The 18962-nt window shown below is 41.7% G+C and overlaps 1 protein-coding gene across 7 annotated transcripts in view; it reads left to right on the top strand.

Annotated features, from left to right (window-relative positions):
- Nucleotides 1-18962, top strand: part of Foxp1 (forkhead box P1) — a 228855-nt gene that overhangs the window by 201770 nt on the left and 8123 nt on the right. For 5 of the 7 annotated variants that reach the window (XM_051203458.1, XM_051203457.1, XM_051203463.1 and 2 more), the window contains 6 exons: nt 1808-1891; nt 10550-10751; nt 10858-10937; nt 11585-11686; nt 14663-14784; nt 16561-16630. In XM_051203458.1, coding sequence (XP_051059415.1) covers nt 1808-1891; nt 10550-10751; nt 10858-10937; nt 11585-11686; nt 14663-14784; nt 16561-16630 — 660 coding nt within the window. The remainder of the gene's footprint in view (nt 1-1807; nt 1892-10549; nt 10752-10857; nt 10938-11584; nt 11687-14662; nt 14785-16560; nt 16631-18962) is intronic. The other 2 variants (XM_051203460.1, XM_051203459.1) reach the window with 1 other exon arrangement.

Below are 18962 nucleotides of genomic sequence, written 5' to 3'. Positions count from 1 at the left end.
TTTTTTTTTTTTCTCTCTTTACCATACTTATTCCTTGTAATTGCTACATCGGAGATGTTTACCCTTAAATTAAGTCACAATTAATATTCAGCAGACTCTTCAGTAAATGCCACCTCTCACCCTTTAATTTGTGTTCTTCAACATAGGCAGTCTACTTACTTCATGTTTTTAGAAAGAGTGACATTCATGGCTAAATTCTTCCCAGTCCCATGATAGTTTTCAAGACAAACTTTAAAAAAAAAAAAAAAAAAAAAAAAAAGACATCTTAGAGTAGTTTAGTTTTAGTATAAAAAACAAAACCAAAAAAAAACAGACAACAACAACTAAAAACCCCTTAGGGCACTTAACGTAAAAAAATGAATAACCATAGAAAAATGCTATTCCCAGCATTTTAATTGTTTTGTCTGAGCCACGATGAAAACCCAAATTCCTTTGGCATTATGTGTTTTGAGAATCTTAGTTTGGCAGTTCAATAATGCACCAAAGAACAGAGGACGAGTAACATAAAGTAGACCCTAATATGGTGTCGTTTTCATTTCCTGTTTGTTGAAAGATAAATGCTAACCCTGTAAGGCTTTTCCCTCCTACTTCTTTCTGATTTATTCCTCTCTGAACCACAAGGGAATAAAAAGAATAAAAACTCAAATGTGATATGGCTGTTGACTGAGCCAGCAGCCGGTGGGAAAGAGGCAGACATGCGTTTTCTTCTGCCATTGCACTCAATCCCCCTTCTTTACCTTCCCCTGACTCCTGAGCTCCCACCTCCTGTCTCCCCACCGCCAGAAATAACTAGGTTAAAAATATAAAGTGGGTTTAATTTTGGCATAATTTTAGACTTAAAAAAAAAAACTTACTTCCTGAAGATTTAAAGTCAACTTTGAGGTATTAAAGGAATAGATAGGTTCCCCACCTGACCTTTAAGGCATTGTTTGGGACAAACTGTCTGTGAAGGTTTTGAAGATACACACACTTGTGCAAAAATATTCCTCCCCTTCCCATGTCTACATTGTCCCTTCATGCTACATACATCTATTTCCTCAACTTCCGTTTTATTTTTTTTGGGGGGGGGCTATATTATACACTACATCATTAGAGGCCCTTGCCCCAGCTTTCTTGTGATATAACAAAGTTACCACTATCTCAAAGTGGTCTAAAGCCAGCATAAAGATTTTAGCATCTAATGAATAGTGACTCTCCACTCTGCCCATCCAGTTAGAAACATCTGTGACATCAGAAGATAACTTTTCATGGAATGAAGATGTGGGGAGTTTTAAGGGAGCATCTAGTGGGTACTCTGATGTTGAACATCTGAAACAGGGAATGCATTATTCACCTAAAAATGGGAAGCCCTCTGTACTGGTATCCCTGTTCCTCCTAGCTATCATCACCCGTCAGTCCCAGTAATACACTCAGCTAACTTTCCACAAGTGTATCCAGGTGTCTGTGAGTTTGTCTACAACCACAACAGATGAGTTTATGAGTGTGAGCTAGCTGCTCCTCTTCCCGTGGCCTCCTCATGAATCAGCTTGGCTAATGGGTGTGATTCACGCTTGCCTTTGAGCTGTCCGTGTTCCCTGGGACTCCTTGGTGCCAGCAGGTCTAGAATGTCCCAGTTAAAGCCTTAATGCACCTTGTGTTGGGAAATCTCACATCAACACCTCTGGTTACTTCGACTTTGGCAGGGGTCCTATATATTTCAAATGATGAAGTAATAAAACTGATTCTGTCATGTGCTGTAGTTAGTTGGGATGTTCAAGAGTCATACATCTGTATTCAAAGAGATAACAAAGCCTTTTCTTCACATTAGCTTGCAAAAGACAAAGAGCGCCTGCAAGCCATGATGACCCACCTGCATGTGAAGTCTACGGAACCCAAAGCTGCCCCTCAGCCCGTAAGTACTGGTCCCCAGCCTGGGGAAATGGCACCACAAACTAGTGCGTTCCTTCTCTGCCTCCCACCTCAAGCACTGGGAGAATAGCACATGCGAAAGAAAGGGCAGAGGGGAATGCTGAAGCCCTTTCTCACCTGACTCTTTCTGGCCTTTCGCGGAGAAGACAGGATGCTAGGCATCAGGGAGAGATGTAGAATGAGAGAGACATAATATTCAGATGTAGAATGAGAAAGACATTATACTCATCCTAGGTTTTTAGAAGTCTCCTTTGCTTATTTCTTTGTGCTAGGCCTTAAAGTTGAGATCTTGGTAGGCACATGATATCTAAAGCAAACACTCTGCCTTGAACCTTGTACTTTACCATATGCTGATCTCATGAGCTTTGGTGTCATTTCCGGAAGTCTCCTAGTAGCTTTAGCTGATTATTCAAATTGGAGGCCATGCCTTGGTTCCTGGTTTTAAGATTTGTAAAATTTGAAGGTACGCTGACTTTATTTGATTTTGCTGGGAGTCCCTGTGTGAAAATTAATTGAGCGTTGACAATCTATAGTTAGTAGCAGCAATTTTAATCAACATGCAATGATGCAGCATAATGGCAAAGTATTGGTTTATCTGTTTTGACTGATTTTTTTTCTATAAATAAAGCAAACACACACCCCTATATGTATGATGTATGGTGATAGAAATGAAATGGAGTCAGACTATTAACCCAGTAAATATGGTAGCCTGCCAAGATGCAGTTGGCAGACAGAATTAATGTCTGAAGCAGAACACATTACTGAGATACAGGACATAAAATCATTAAACACTCCACACATCCATTTTTACTGAGAAAGAGTTGTAGCTTCTGTGGGTCTCACAGTGAATGGCTGTGGTATAGGATGGTTAAGCTACCAAAAAGAGAAAGGGTTGGGAAAGGGTCAAACCATTCGGAGTTGTTCCCACCTGTCTGGTCTTCTCAAATGAGCACTGGGAAGAACCTGAACCCAGCTGAGCAAATCAGTGCTACCCTGAAATGATGTCATGACCAGTGACAAAGGGGAGTGGTTGCTCTGGACCTCTCTGGAAGTCCTCAGTGGCTTTAGTGAAGTGCTTCCCCCAGACTGAAGATTCCCGAGTCTTCACACCTCGTAAGGGGGAGAGGATGAGGTTGTCCCCTTCTTGCTCCATGGATTAAAAACAACCATGATAGAGTAGCACTCTGGTAATAGGCTCGTTTTAGATCAAGGCAAAGGAGGAATCCACATAAGGAGATGGGACTACAGAGTCCCTTGGGGTCCCCAGTGGGTAATGGGGCCTGGGAATAGCTAGGAGCACCAGATATATAAGCCCACATGGGCACAAGAGGACCCTTGATGCTCTGTCTCCATGTGGACCTGTGCTAAGCAGTCAGTAAACAAGAGAAGAGCAGCTGGGGGTGAGGGAATGAACAGGGAAGGAAGGTTTGTCTTGATTAGTATTGAAAAAAAAATGTTTTACATTCTAGAAAATTATAACTTTGAAGGGGACCTCCTACTAAATTTATTTTTAACTGCTCTATTGAAAATTCTCTACCACTAGTCAACATTATCTCTTAGTAGCTCAGCACAGTATTTCTTTATTAAAAGAAATAGGCACGAATATTTTTGACTGAAAAATTAATAGCTTTTGAATTCATACACAGCAGGTTTTCTTTTGCAAAGAAGTCCAATATCGCTGCACAGCACTTCTAGAACCATTTATTTAGCGTCCAAGTCAAACCTTTGACAGCTAGAGCGGTGCTACAAGCCAGTATAAAGAACTCCAAGATGTAAACCAACAATAGCCCGTCTGTGTGAGGTTTGCCATTGTCAAATACATAGATTGTTTGGATTAGTTTATGTAAATGTACTGTTGTATTACCCTTTGGGAAAAAAATCACATTTGTGTATGAAAAGTGGTCCCCTCACAGGCAGCATTATAAATTCCTTATCCTTTAACTTACATGTAAGAAGTAAAAATTGGTGCCTGACACGCAGATATTGTGTGACACTCTGTTGTCGGAGTGAACCTGCCTCCTTTTCATTTATTGGAAAATAGAAAATTTTATTATAGATACCATCTGATAAATCAGGAATTATTAAAATATGTATAGGTGAGGCATTGGGAAATTAATTATAAAAGATAGACGTGTAATGTTTTGCATAAATTTTCACTTCCTTGCCAAAAGAAAAGAAAGAAATGGGGGGAAAAAAAGACCTGCATATTTCAGGCCCCTTGATGCTTTCAACTTTAGGGACTGGTAGCTATCTGGTGACTGATCCTAACGTTCAGAATATTCCCTACAGCCTGTAATTGATTCATTCCACCCTAAATAATGGGTGAGCATTTGAATGAGTGTTACTCTAGCATCTGTGGTTTGAAATAAGTAGTCACTGAGTTTCACATCTAACCATAGATGGGGACGTCCACATTAACAGCCTTGCCAGTGAGTTTATGAAGTTGTTTCTTTTTCCATTTCTGTTTAAAAGGAACGTGGTGTTTATTTTAAAATTCTTAGTCACTAAGTGATAGAATACTCAGCTATAAATGTTGCCCTCCGCTAAATGCCATTTGGGTGGTAAGTGTCTTTTGTACCCAGTGGTCCACTGTGTCCCCAGTTCCTCCCATCCGAGATGCCAGTACATTCTCAGATGGCTCTTAAATCAGAGATACATTTTCCGGACCCCAGAGTGGGGTGCATCTTTAGGTTTGAATAGTAATGGGATGTACACATTCCCAGGACAGTGCCCAAGGACTACCCACAATGGACTGCAAGCATATGACTGATGGGAACAGTGTCTCCCCAACCTACTTACTCCTTGGGTAGCACATCTTCTGATGGCCATCTCATCTCTTTTCTCAAAATTGGAATTCCTGTACTTAGAAATCAAACCATTCCATCAAGGGATAGTAACGTGGCAATGATGACACACTGAATATGGTCAAACAGGAAAGACCTGTGCTTGTCATGGAGGTGTTTGGAGTCTTGTAAACAATCTACCAAATAATTGCATCATATGTCCACACATGTATACACATACACTCATTATGTGTTGCACATAGAATGCTGTGTGTGACTACAAAAAATGACCTGGGAAAACGATGTGTCATTTGAAACCTAAAACCTTAAATAGGATTATCTGCAAGGAAAGAGGTCAGTTTCCCAGCTCTTCCTCTGGTGAGGAATAGGTATACACAGCTGTGTGTCTGAGGATGGCAGCTGAGAGAGGAAGGGAAGGACTCACCAATCTTAGAAGTCTACTGTCGTTCAAGCCAGGCCCTGCATGGAAAAGGCCTAGCTAAAATCTAGCAAGTTCTAGCAGCTAGGTACCAAGAGAGAAAAGGCTGTTGTTGACATATGTTTACAATAGCCAAATTTGTTGTAGTTTAAGATTTAAAAGTTCTTCTGTTTCCCACGGAAAGAGAAGCAACAGCAAAAAGGAGAAAATAGTCTACCATTCCTTTGTTCCAAACCCAGTTCCATTCCCAGAGTGAGCAGCACAATGTCGTGTCTATACTTAACTCCATGCAGAATTGGCTGAGATGTAACTCAACACAGAAGGACAACAAAAGGGAACATGTCTGTGTTAGGACTTTATTAAGTTGTCGGTGACTTCTTACAAAGCCGTTTTGCTAGGCTGGTGTTAGGAGGGTGCAATGCAACCCCCCCCCCCGCTTCAAAATGGGGGAGGGGGTGTCTTCGCTGGGGATTCCAGCACTTGTGAGAACTACTCCCCAGGCCTGGAGAAACCACATTCTTTGAGATTTGGTGGGCAGTCACAGGTAGTGGAGCCTACTTTATGAGAAGTTCTTACAGCACTTTTGGAATGAAATGCACCTGGAGATTATACTCTTTGCACATTTTCTTTGACTCTAGCTATAGCAGTTAGGGCTGTTTTGAAATAGTTTTTTTTTTTTTTTTTTTTTTTTTTTTTAGCTCCTATGAAAACAGAACAGCCCCGCCATCCCTTTGGGGGGGGGGGGAAGAAAAAAAGAGCCTGTGAACTTCAAGGGATGGGTGACCATTTGTGGGCTGCAGGGGCCTGGGGGCAGCAGTGGTGGCCTGTCATAGGGGGACTCTCTAATGCAACACACAAAAGCTGTTTTATAGACTGCTTTTTGTTAAGTCCCCATCCTCACCTCAGCTCAGGTTTGTTGTTCTTGTCCCCGCCATGAGTGCCACCCTCTGAGTCTCTAGAATAAGCCAGGTTCCCATCAGAGCGCAGAGTCCTTCCCAAAGGCCTCCCCCCTGCCATCCACTGCCCTGCCCTCTGTCCATGGAGTCTGAACCTGGTGATTCATGCCTACAAAGGCAGCCTCCAGTCTCAGAACACTGCAGGTGAGGGCAGGACCTAGGCCTCTCAGGCCGATCCAGCCAACAGCAGAGAAACCAGTTGGGTGAGCCCGGAGGGGGCCCCCCCCCCAGCTGTTCTCTGGTGTTTTGGTTTCAGGTTTTTCTTTTGTTCTCAGAATCTGTTTTCATGAGAAGCAAGAGCACAAACAAAAACAAAATAAAAAATGGGTTCTTGTGGGAATACTCCCTTAACGAGTCTGCTTCTGTCTGGGGTTTGCGTCAGTGGTTTGTTTATTTTTTATTTTTTATTTTTTTTTAAATGCGGGTGACTCACCATTCTTACTCTTGAGGGGTGTGTGCTGTGGAAAAACTAAAGATTGATTTTTGTTTTTTCAAAAGGACAGAGTACAATATAGGGTAGCTGATAGTTGGGATCCTTTCAATGGTAGAAGCTTCCAGGAAAGTCCTTCAGTAACCAAACTGAGGTAAAAGTCAGGGCTTTATAGCACAGTTGTTTGTGTTTTTATTTAAAAACCAAAAGCCTTCAGCAACTTTAAGTGACACAAGAATTTAGCTCCTGGCCAGAGTTTGAAAGAGATTATCTTTGCTGAGATCATCCCTTCAATGGCAACTTGCCATGGAGAAAAATATCTGCGTTACTAGCTTTTCTAAACATAGCAACCTCTTCTTAAATAGAAAAATGAACACAACGAGAAAAATGGGCTTTCCATCAGGGAAAGAAACCCTCCCAGTCCAATCCCTTCCTGCTTCATGCCCTGGAAAAGAAAATCACTTCTAAATCCTTGCCTACACTTAGAGATATAGAAAGGAGGTTTTCCTTTCTCCTTGATGATTGGCTAAAAATTTAATAATTTACAATTAAGGTGCATATTTCAAGTTAGCAGTAAAAAACTCACACCACTGATATGCTCTTTTATCTGTGTCTATATATGTGCCTCTGTGTGCATGTTTCTAGTGTGTGTGCATGTTCCTGGTGTGTGTGTGTGTGTGTGTGTGTGTGTGTGTGTGTGTGTGTGTGTGAGAGAGAGAGAGAGAGAGAGAGAGAGAGAGAGAGAGGAGTCAGAGGTTGATATTACATGTCTTTCTCAATCATTTCTCCAACTTATTTTTGAGACAGGATCTCTCACTCAGTTGAACACTGATTTTTTGTTTGTTTGTTTGTTTGTTTTTTGTTTTTTTATTTTTGCCAACAAATACCAGGGTTCCTCCATCCTTGGGCAAACTCTTTCCTGACTGAGTGCCCCCACCCCCACCCCGAGTGCTGGGTTTGCTCTTCTAACTCTGTGGTGGCACTTTATTATTTCATTTTCAACGTTTTTGGTAGAACCTTCCACTGTAAGAGTAGATTTGATGTGAAGTGTTAATTTGAATCCTTCTTTTCAAAAAGATGGTTTCTCCTCAAGACACCCATGTGATCACCAGACAGAAGTATAGAAGTTGAGAAACTTGAGCAGCAGCTGCCAGGGTTGTGTCATTAAGTAGTGGGTCCACCCTTCTGATGGTCTTGCATGGCAAAGCTCGCTCTGTTTGGAGTTCCCAGTTTTTTGTTCTTCGCTCCCAGGCTACAGTCATGTTTAATTTAGAGTCTAGGCTCCTTTGGCAAATTAGCAATTAGAACAATTTTGTGGGAATATGTATATGTGTCATTAGTTTTTCTGCAAATTAATAGCAAGGGCAGAGGTCAGGCAGAAATTTTCCACTTGACTGAAGCCCTTCCATTGAGACTTGGCACTTAGGTTTGGAATGGCTGCAGCTGCTCCCAGACACCCTTTTCCTCTAGGAACCGTCTTTTAATTAGTTTACCTCATAGCCATCATTACAAATATTACTGTCTCCCCTCCCTGAAATAAAATGACTGTTTCTACAAAATATTCCAGAGACATTGTGCACCACTGCACATGGATGGTGGGGTCAGTGGAACGCACCATTTAATCATTAGATCACCTCCATCCGCATCTCCTAATTAGAGTCCTTACAATACATTTTTATCTGGTAATTAGCTGAGATTGGCTGCTTCCTCTGTGGCTTATTAGAGACAGCCCAGCAGTGGGTGTGAATCGTGGTGTCATTTGTCAAGCCTGGTAAACCCCTCACTTCCAGCTCAGTGTTTATTTCCAGTTCCTACCTACATTCAAAACCACCCAGAAAACCTGGAAGGCTCTGTTTTTTCCTTGTTGCTGTCTCCAGCAGAACTGGTTCGAGTATTAATCTACTTATGAAAGCTACAAGAGTCAAATTCGTACGCATCTAATGGCATGTCTCTGTATGGATTCATCAGTTCTTCTCAGATCTGGGCGTTCAGTTTATACCTGCTGGATGGTTCCATAGGACTTGCCAAACTTCCTTAACAAACTGCAAGAGAGCTTGTGGACTCTTGTGCTCATCATTTTTGTTGTTTTCTGAGAAAGTCAGTGTGTATGGGACAGTGTTTTTTTAGGCTATAAAAGGAGAAGTCAAGAACCAGGGTGAGACCCCAGAGTTGGATTTTATGTCTGCTTTCCACACCAAGCACGTCAGGGACAGAAGTTCTGTAGTTTAGCCCCACTTCCAGGCCTTTAGAAGTTCTTGGTATTATTTATTGAGTGCCATTTGTAAGCAAGGTTCAAAGCTGTTCATGGAAGCATTTCCAAAAGCGAGCACAACAAAAAAGTAGGAATGGCTATAGTGTTGATATTAGACATGATCTGAACACAGGTAGAAGGTACAGAAGCAATAACAAGGGCACACAATGATGTGGTTTGACTTTGGGTCTGGGTAAGGATATTGGCAAGCTTTTCCTTCATTCCCTATAAAATGTGAGCCATTTGTGTGAATAAAGGGAAGACTTTCGGGGCAGGTGCTTCAGAACATATATTTTTGTAAATGATACCCGTGACTTTCCAAAGTCTCCTCATGCTTAAGCATTACAGCAGCTGAATGATCAAAGTGATGTATTTGGGTTCTTCCTATACTGATTTTCTTGACACCGCCCCCTTTGGCAGATGCTAATACATACAGTTCCCAGACTTGGGCACTTATTAAGGCCTGAGGTGAAGAAGAGGTTGGCCTTTGCTTTTCTCCGTTGGCACCTTGCTGTGCCCTGTTCCTGGCCTCTACTTTGAACTATTAACACTTGGTTTGCAAATGTGTGTCACAGTCAACTTTCTAGCACCATTGAGAGGGTAATTTACCACATTGCTCCTGCTTGCTGAAGGTCAGCTAGTATATGCCACCTCCCCAGCTTGCTCTTCTTGGACACTGGGGGCTTGTGGTGTGCTGAGTCAGTATTTCAACCTGAACACAGAAAGAAAAGCAGAGCTGGAAGCTCACAGCCCACTGTTTAACTCAGAGCACCAAATTTGGGTTTTTCTGTTAATGTTCAGATCTTTCCATTCTCTTCCCTTGGGGCTTACTGCACAGGGAAGATTTTTGTGCTCTCTTTCACTTCTAGTGTGTGAATTAAAATCTAGTCTTCCCAGTACACTGGAGCTAAGGACTCACTGTAATACCATCCATATGTAATACTTGTGCTTAATGTTGAAGCTGACAGTGGCAAAGTCGACGTTGTGATGACTGATCTGAAATGTGGTGAATGTGGCCAAGTAAGAATGTACTTTGTAGAATTTTGGGGAAAGGTTTGGAGAAGTTCTCTGAGTATTTGATACCTCCATAAACATGTTGAAAAACACTAGGTTCTTCTGCATTGTCAAACTCAAGGGAGTTTTCCTGTCCCAGTCAATTTTGGAGAAAGGCCATGCCTCCCCATAGTGTAAGAGCTGGAAGAAAGGATGGGTTGTTCACGAATGCTGCTTGCTTTACACTTCTTCAGATGATAGTCATTTCTAGTTGGACTGTTTAAAACTTTAAAAAGTAACCAAATGTTACAACTTTGAAGAAATAGATGTGGGCCTTCTGAGTAAGTACCACTGTTGAATGGGAGCTGCAGGTCCCACCCACACAGTCTGTTCAGCTCCATGATGGACTCAAGTCTTACAACTTCTTGCTGGTCTCTAGTGGCTCAGAGCCCTAAGTGGCCACTTAGCAAATCTGCTACACTTTTAAAGGGGGACTATATTGAGGCAGTAGGTACAGCTTTCCAGTTGTGGTAGCATACCACTGAAAGTAGCACAGGACAAGCCAGGTTTACACTATAGCCCAGCTGGTGTCCCTTCAGTCCTCAACCTCCCTGCCATGCAAAGGAGAACACCTTTAATTGGAAGTGAATCCTGTGTAAACATAGCAGGTGTCCGCCTGTCTTTCCTTTGGGAGGAGAGAGGCTTCCTTGGTTGCTGGGGTTTCTGTCTTTGATTTGTTTTGGTTTTGCTTTTCTCAAGTCCTCCTAACCAACCTTGTTCTCTTCATAGCTGAATCTGGTATCAAGTGTCACCCTCTCCAAGTCTGCATCAGAGGCTTCTCCACAGAGCTTACCTCACACCCCCACGACCCCAACTGCCCCGCTAACTCCTGTCACCCAAGGCCCCTCTGTCATCACCACCACCAGTATGCACACGGTGGGACCGATCCGCAGGCGGTACTCGGACAAATACAACGTCCCCATTTCTTCAGGTAGCTACTCTTGTCTTTGCCGGGGCGGCATGGGGAATCTGCAGTTCTGTCAGTGATCCCCTTTTTAAAAAGTGATCATTAATAGGACAATGATTCTTATATTTAGCAGATATTGCGCAGAACCAAGAATTTTATAAGAATGCAGAAGTTAGACCACCATTTACATATGCATCTTTAATTAGGCAGGTAAGTAAATAACACAGACCATGAAATGCTACCCAAAAGGTGTTCCTGGGTATATCATATTGATGAAGTAGATTTAAAACCACTTAGTATGCAAGCATGCTAAAACCTTTTCTATAAGGTTTTTAAAAACTGCAATATATAACATAATTGCTTTTGATTAAGTATTACAATACGATGTGATTATTAGGGAATTCATTTCACACAACAGTGCGAATGAGGCTGTTTAAAGATGGCAAGTCAATTATCACAAAGCTACAGTAATCTCTGAACCCTAGAATTAATCTGAGCTCTAAATAATTACTGAGCTTTAATCAGCTAGTGAAATGTTTTGCATTTCTCTTTGATTCTGCTTTATGAATGACTAATAAATTAATATTTCTGTACGGAAACAGAAATAAAAACTCCAAACAATTAGATAATTCCATTTCGAGTTTTGCTATTGAACTGTTTAAATACAACCATTAATCTTTGATCATTTTGTGAAACCTGTCTGAGGAGTTTGCTCCAAGTCCCAGTTTGTATGCTCGTCTTTTTTTTTTTTTTTTTTTTTTTTTTTTTTTTTATCTTTAACATTTTTATGAACAGTCGAATGCTTCTGTCACTTGGGTCATAAAAATTACCTTCTTTGGATCCCTTTTGCTTCGCAGGCTATTCTCGAATCTCCAGAAAAGCAGCTAACACTAAATGAAATCTATAACTGGTTCACACGGATGTTTGCTTACTTCCGACGCAACGCGGCCACGTGGAAGGTAGGCTTTGCAGTCTTGCTTTTGACCTTTATAGAACAGAGGTTCTAGTTGGGAAAATTCAGTTACAGGGTGAGGAGAATATTCCATTTGTACTGGGAATGTGCCTGGGAGAAAGGTTTTGTTGTGGTTGAAATGCTCAAATAGAAGAGGCTCCCACCCCTGGCCCTTATGAGAGAGGTGTGGCTAAACCAGCTGGAGAATTCTCTGCAGGGAAAGGAGAGGACACTGATCCTTAACTCTGAGGTTGGCCTTTTTGCTTACACAAACCACATGTCATTGATTATCGGGTAACTGACAGTTATTTACAGGGCTGCATTTAGGAACCTAGAGACACAGCCAAACTGTTTAAGATCCTTCAGTGGTTAGATCATAGCTCACCAGCCCCATAGGTAGAGGAGGCTATGTAATCATGTGCTCACAGTAACTAGGGTGGTTTCTGAAGAATGCAAGGCTTCCCATTCAGTGCTCACGGTTACCCTGAAGAAGAAAGGTCATTTCACAACTATGTAATATGACACCATTTGCCATAGAACAGGTCAAATTCCATAACTCTGCTAGATAACCCCCTAAAATGCTTGGAGTCCCTTCTAGGTTTCACTGGTCCTTACTCCGTACGTTACCTTAAGCCTTCCTGGGTAGGCGTGGTGGTACATGCCAATAATGCCAGCATTTGAGAAGTAGGAAGGTTGTGAGTTCAAGGCCAAGCTGGGCTACACAAATAGCCTTCACAGCATCTTTTCAGCTTCCTACTTTTAATTTATTATACTCTGCCAGGTAGATCTTTTTAGTACCATTTAGTATTTAGGCTTTGTCCTTATCCTTAATTTCAGTAGGTACTATTACAGGATACAACTTCTTTCATTTAATAGAAAGAAACATATTTTGGTTTTCTTGCATTCTATAAGAAAATAAGTATAGGCACAGAATTAATTCAGTAGCCCCATGGGGACTGACAGGAAACAGTATTTGCAGATCTTAGCCTCTTTCCCAGCCTGCCTCAGGAAATAAAATACAAAGGCTCTTTTAAAAATTTAAGAAGAAGAAGCTTGAAGTAGGCATATTCTTCAAATTACTTTTTGTAAATACCAGCCGATCAAATTTAAAAATAATTGCCAGTTGTGAGTATGAATTTCAACTCCTCACTTTTTTAGCTTTGCAGAGGAAAGATAAATTATCACTAATACAAGCAGTCTCATAAAAGTACCCAATGACTCATCAATATAGAAAATTTTCTCTGTGTGTCCTTACTGGGATGGTGATTTAAAAGACAAAACAAAAGAGAGTCATTCATCTTTGCTTATTCTTAAAAACAAAACAAAACGCTTTTTGATTTTTTTTTTAAGTTTCTGTTTTAATGCCCTCAAAATCATATATAGTCATTCTTTGATACTTAGGTAAAATTTCCAGCAGTGATTAATGCTGCCTTGTTCCCCAGCTATCTCTCACATGTGTGTCCGTGTGCTGTCTTGATTTGGAAAGGGAACTGGCTTTATTTACTTTTGTGTCCTCCATGCTGTTGGAGGAAGTAATTCCCTGTGAAATATAAAGATGAAATTATTTCCTTAAAAGCTAGGTTACATTTATATGCATAGGGTTTTGTTATTCAGCAGCTCATCAAAAAGTTTTTCAATCAAGGACATCTTTTGATTAGTCACGTTGGTATCACAAATCTACTTCCAGCTGTACTCACATGCCCCCTGTGAGGTCTTTCTGTGGATCTCACTAGTGCACACATCATCACATATGCAATCAAATTTGTCCTGTTACCTTCTCAGTACTTTATCATACAGAAGAAAAACTTTTAGGTGACCTGAATCCTCTTAGTCACCAGTTATCCTTGTCCAGAAATCTGAAAAGCCTCTCAGAGTTTCAAGATTTGCCACCAACAGAACAAATTACTATAGAAGAAGAGTGTAGCTTATCTGAGCCATGGCAATGCTGGTATAAGGTGCCAGAAACTCAATAGATGTGTCAAGTTCCTCTGCCCGGACTGAGCCACTTATTCTGTATGAGAAAAACCATCACAAGTCTATGGTGAAAGTCTCATGGAGTGCAGATCAGGAAATCTGCCAGGCAGGACTAAAGTCTATCCAGTTTGGTTATCCAGGCAGGGTTGTGGATTTTCCTGGAAATAGGAGACATTTAAAGCTCTCCCCAAGAATTAAGAGCATCTTTTTTGTTAGATTGTGAAGTATCCCACTTAGCAGTGGCCAACAATGACTTTTAAATGTAAAAACCAAGTGCAAGAACATAGTCTTTTTTGCCACCGAGAGTCCTACTTGTAGGTTCTTGGCATTTGTTCAGTTGCTTTAACATGTTCCCCTAGTAATTACCATGTTCATAAACATTCTGGAAGGTAAGGCTTAGCTTGATGGTTGAGACAGATCTCTTGGTGCTCAGGTCGCCCCTAATCATCTTGGCTATACACAATGGTACTCTCAGTGGTAAAATCCTATTTTAAACTTTCCCTTAATAAAGCTTATACATGGTTTCTAAGCCAGACATTGCTATGTATTTCAAAGTGTTCACCTTTCATGATTTAAAAATAAACACCCTTTTGTGAATCCCACATAGATGGGTCGTAAAGAATAGCTTTTATACTTTATACAGTTCCTGATTTTGACATCGTTTTAACAGTATTTTAGATTTATGTGGAGGAACCTGCTTAGGGCTTGCATGCATATTTACCAGTGTAACATCTATCACATGGTACCAGATATTAGGCTTCAATGCCAAAGTACTATTAGACCATAATTTGGGGTTTTTCTTGGAAAAGACACTCATAGAAAGTTCTCCACGAGGTGGGGGTGGGGTGGCTACAGCTCTGGAGGATGGTTTTACAGATGGGGGGCCTAATGTACTGTTGTGTTTTTGGCTTTTTGTTTTTTTTTTTTTTTTTTTTTTTTGTTTTTGTTTTTTGAGTCTTTTCTTATAGAAAAAAAAATGTCAATGTTCTCTCTTTTATACTTGCTGCAGAATGCAGTGCGTCATAATCTTAGTCTTCACAAGTGTTTTGTGCGAGTAGAGAACGTTAAAGGGGCAGTATGGACAGTGGATGAAGTAGAGTTCCAAAAACGGAGGCCACAAAAGATCAGTGGGTACGTCCGCCATGTTTGAACTTCTTAGCCCAGCTCGGATTGTGCTAACAAGTGTAACGTAGAGGCTGCTAGGCGGCGTCAGACCAAAGAACTGGTTTCCATGTTGTCTCAGTTAAGGGAAGCAAAAGAGCATTTCATCCCTCCTGTCTCGTATACCCACCAGTCCCCCTGCCCCTGCTTGCTGGTCTCTGTTACATCACATGCTAGTAGCTTTTAGGCGGCGATGCATATTAACCCTCACAAGCCATTTGCTTATGCTTATTGCATTTTATTTTCTTTTTCCTGTTCCCTGTATTGGATGTCTGTTCCGCCCCCAACCCCGTCTCCTTTTGTTGCCACTCCATCTCCTTTGCTGCTGCTCCTATCCCAGGGTGCCATTCGCACCAACCTCTCACTGCATAAGTGCTTTATCAGAGTAGAGGATGAGTTTGGGTCCTTTTGGACAGTTGATGATGAAGAGTTTATACGTGGCCGCCATATTCAACGAGGCCGTCCTCGCAAATACTGCCCCGGTGAAAACTCTGACGAGCTTGGCGCACAGTAAGAGCCTTTACTTGCTTTGTTCTTTTGTTTCTGCTGTTGCTTTGGCTTTGCATGGTTGACTCATCCCATGTAGTATGACATCTCACCCCAGAGCAGTGCCACAGCTCTCTGCAACAGAAACTAAATGGTGTGACTTGTACATGTACCTCGCTCGTTTCTCTTTGGAACGCCAGTGCCTAGAATGATGCTTTTTTGTTTTTGTTTTTTTTTTTTTTAATGTCTTTAATGCCAACGATTGACTGTATTTTGATTCAGCAGCTTACGGGGACCCTCACAGCTAGGTATTTCCTGTGTTACCCCAACCCCTGCAAATGAAAGGAAGTGATGATTGCAGTATATGTCTGGTGTTCTCTGTGTGAACAATCAAGTAATAGTAAATATGAATAACTAAGAATATGCCTAGCAAGCTGGGCATAGGGGTGAGTGCGTGTAATGACAGCCCCCCCCCCAGGAGGCCGAGGAAGGAGGGCTGCACACTCCAGCACAGCCTGGACTTTGTCCAGAGACCTGTCTCCCAAACTGAAAACCAAATTGTCCTAAGCACAGGGAAAAGATTGATAATGTCATTTCCTTCAAAGTCTGTTGATAAATGAACCTCATTACCTACTGGAAGCCGTGCTTTTCCCTCAGTATGTCCAGTATAATTTTGTAGTATTTTTTGTTTTTGTTTTAACTAGGGCAGAGATGCTTTTCTTAAAGAAAAAAAAAAGTATCTTGTCTCCTTTTACCTTCTCAACAGAAATAACACCAAATTAGAGTGTGCTCTCTCAGACTGGGCTGTGCAGGAAAGGCAACCGCCTAAGCTCCTGCTTTACAATGTAGGAATAATAGTGTTATTCCCCCAGCCGTCAGGGTCAAGTTCAACTAAGAGTGAAGCCTCCTAGCAGAGACTGTTTGTGCAGTGCCAGGCAGCCTGCCCTGTGCCAGGCTCTCTCCTTCCTATTGGAGTGTGGGCAGCAGCCACCCCTTTGCAGATTGGCCTCTGAGGGAAATACCCATGTGTTATAATACAAGACAGCTTCTCCGGGGTGAGCAGCTAGGTCCATCCCCAAAGGTTTTCACCAGACCGATCCCCAGACACAGATAAGCTCTAACTTTCCCTTCAGTTTGGTGACTGGGAGGGGGAAGAATTTCTAATGTGGAAAGGCTACCAGCAAGCTTAAAGACAAAACTGACCATGGACCCATGGGTGGATTGCATTTAACTTTGAGTCTTTATCTTTTCCTTACACAGTAACCCTTCCCTTATTAAAAACATGCAGAGCAGCCACGCCTACTGCACACCTCTCAATGCAGCCTTACAGGTAAGATTAACGGCCATCCCCAATCCGCAGCACAGGAGCAGAGCTCCCCCACTCATTTCAAAATATATTAGCCTCACTCTAATTAGATATTAAATTTTAATTCCGTTAAACTTTTTTCTTAAGTGCGCAAAGCATCGTTCTCCCCGGAGGCAAACACATCGGGCTGCTTCAGCGTTAGCAGGATGCTCAGCATTTTGAATATTGTGGCAAAAAAAAAAATTAAAAGTTCACTTATTAATATTTATCAGCAGTATCATAATTTCCATCGTCTTATTTCAGAATTTCACTTGAGGCAAAAATACCACAAGTGTAATTACTCTAGCACAGCTATTAATGTGCTGGATGATAGGCCACCATGTCACATGACCTTCCATTGTTCACAGGTTTAAAGAGAAAGCGAGGCTTTATTAAAGTCCATTTCAACACCTTTTCTTTCCGTGGGAGTGGGGTCTGGGTTTGTTTCTTCTTGTGTAAGTCAACTGCTTAAGCAGGAAAGTAGACGTTTCCAGACAGTTGTTCAGGAAAACCTAATCATCATCATACACAATGTTTCTTTCCTGCTGGCAAATAAAGCACATATTACCTCAATGCAGGTCCTAGAAGGTGTTTGCCCTGGGTGTGAGTGACGGGAGGAAAGACCCAGGTGTCTAGCCAGTCTTGAGTTTCTTGTTTCTCACAGTTACCACACCACCAAGTTATTTCTAAGATTAACAGTGCATCTGGCATCACTTCTTTTAAATACCTAATGCCATACTCAGATCTCCCTTAAGAGCTCAGAGGTAGCCAGGATCTATCTGTTTAGGGAAAGGAAGGAAGGAAGGAAGGAAGGAAGGAAGGAAGGAAGGAAGGAAGGAAGGAAGAAAAAAAAAAAAAAAGACCTACCTCGACTATTCTAAAAGCTAGGACAAAAAGAATCTTGAAACATGTACATCAGATAGGCCACTTATCTTGCTTTAGCAATCACGCACTTCTAGCACTGTTCAGTGTGAATACTGCAGCAGAATTGGTTGTTGGAGTCTGTGATGTCTCGGAAGTGTTATGGTCCTTCAGAAAAGCCCAAGTAAAGGCAGGAATAGAGAAGCAAACACCCCAGAAGGATGCCAGTGGGAAAAGGCTCGGAACATGTGGCATTATGGGAACTGGATGGGGAAGGAAGAGCATTGACAGCAGCCTGATTCTCACCACTTACTAAACAAATATTGACTGAGCCCCTGTTCTGCTTGCCACAGACCTGTCTTCCTAGCTCACCCGCAGCATCCTCAGGCTCCTTGAGGATAATGTGCCCCTTATACAGTTCAAGGCAGACCCGCTGAACTGAGCATCTCAGTAATTCTATTTATTTCTTTTTAGCCTGAACCAAATTTACTAGGAGAAACTACTCTCTGCATTTCTTTTAATTACTTGTGGTTTACGTAGTAACTTTAGAAGAGCAAATGAAAGCCCGCTTACACGCTGCCTCTGTAAATACCATGCATTAGTAACTTATTTTCCCTGGAGTCTTGTGAAGTATGAATTTAAAGGCAGCTTTATCTGGATGGGTATTAAAATTACAAGCACATTTTACATTCACGAGGCAGAAAGGGGGAAAAAAATAAGCAAGGAGCCCTGTCCTTTGGATTCCCTTAACTATGTGACTGCCTTCAATTAGCGTGCTTTGTTACAGACATGTTCATGCTTCATCTCCCAAACCTTTGTTTTTGCACGCACTGCACACTTCGTGTCTCCCCTGCTCACCCAGAACTGTCCTGCAGCTTTCCAGGAACTCTTTAAGGAGTATCTCCTTGGCCCCTCCTCTTGAATTTGGATTCCCCACCAGCAGACAGCCAATCATACAAGACAGCTTCCTGCCATGCAAATTAAATAAAGACCCCACCAGCAGGCCTTCCTTTCCATTATCACCCACTTCCATTTTTCACGGCGAGTAAAAATAACAGTGCAACAATATCTTAAAAAAAAAATTACTAGAGCGACATAACGGCATGATATACAATTTATAAAATAGGACAGCAGAATCCACTACAGAAATAAAACATGGGGCTTGGGACAGATTGCATTATGTTCTGAAAAAGAGAAGTAACTACGGGTAACTGTAAAGCTTCATATTTATAGACTGCCTTTTCCCCGGGAGCTCAGAGCAGTTAACGTTCCAGACACTGGTACTTACGGACTCGTGTGCCATCACTTAAGAACCTTTGTGTTCCTTGCAGAGGTGCCGGTTTGATATGAAGCCACATACTGTGCCTAGGATCATTTATGTAATTAAGTCCATTATAAACGTTGTGACATACCTGCTCCTAAGAGCATCAGCTACAGGAAGGACCTGTTAGAAGGT

The sequence above is a fragment of the Phodopus roborovskii genome, unplaced genomic scaffold (assembly GCF_943737965.1).
Source record: "Phodopus roborovskii unplaced genomic scaffold, PHOROB, whole genome shotgun sequence".
NCBI lineage: Eukaryota > Metazoa > Chordata > Mammalia > Rodentia > Cricetidae > Phodopus > Phodopus roborovskii.
The sequence above is the reverse complement of the archived record's forward strand: the minus strand, read 5'-3'. Positions and strand labels throughout refer to the sequence as shown.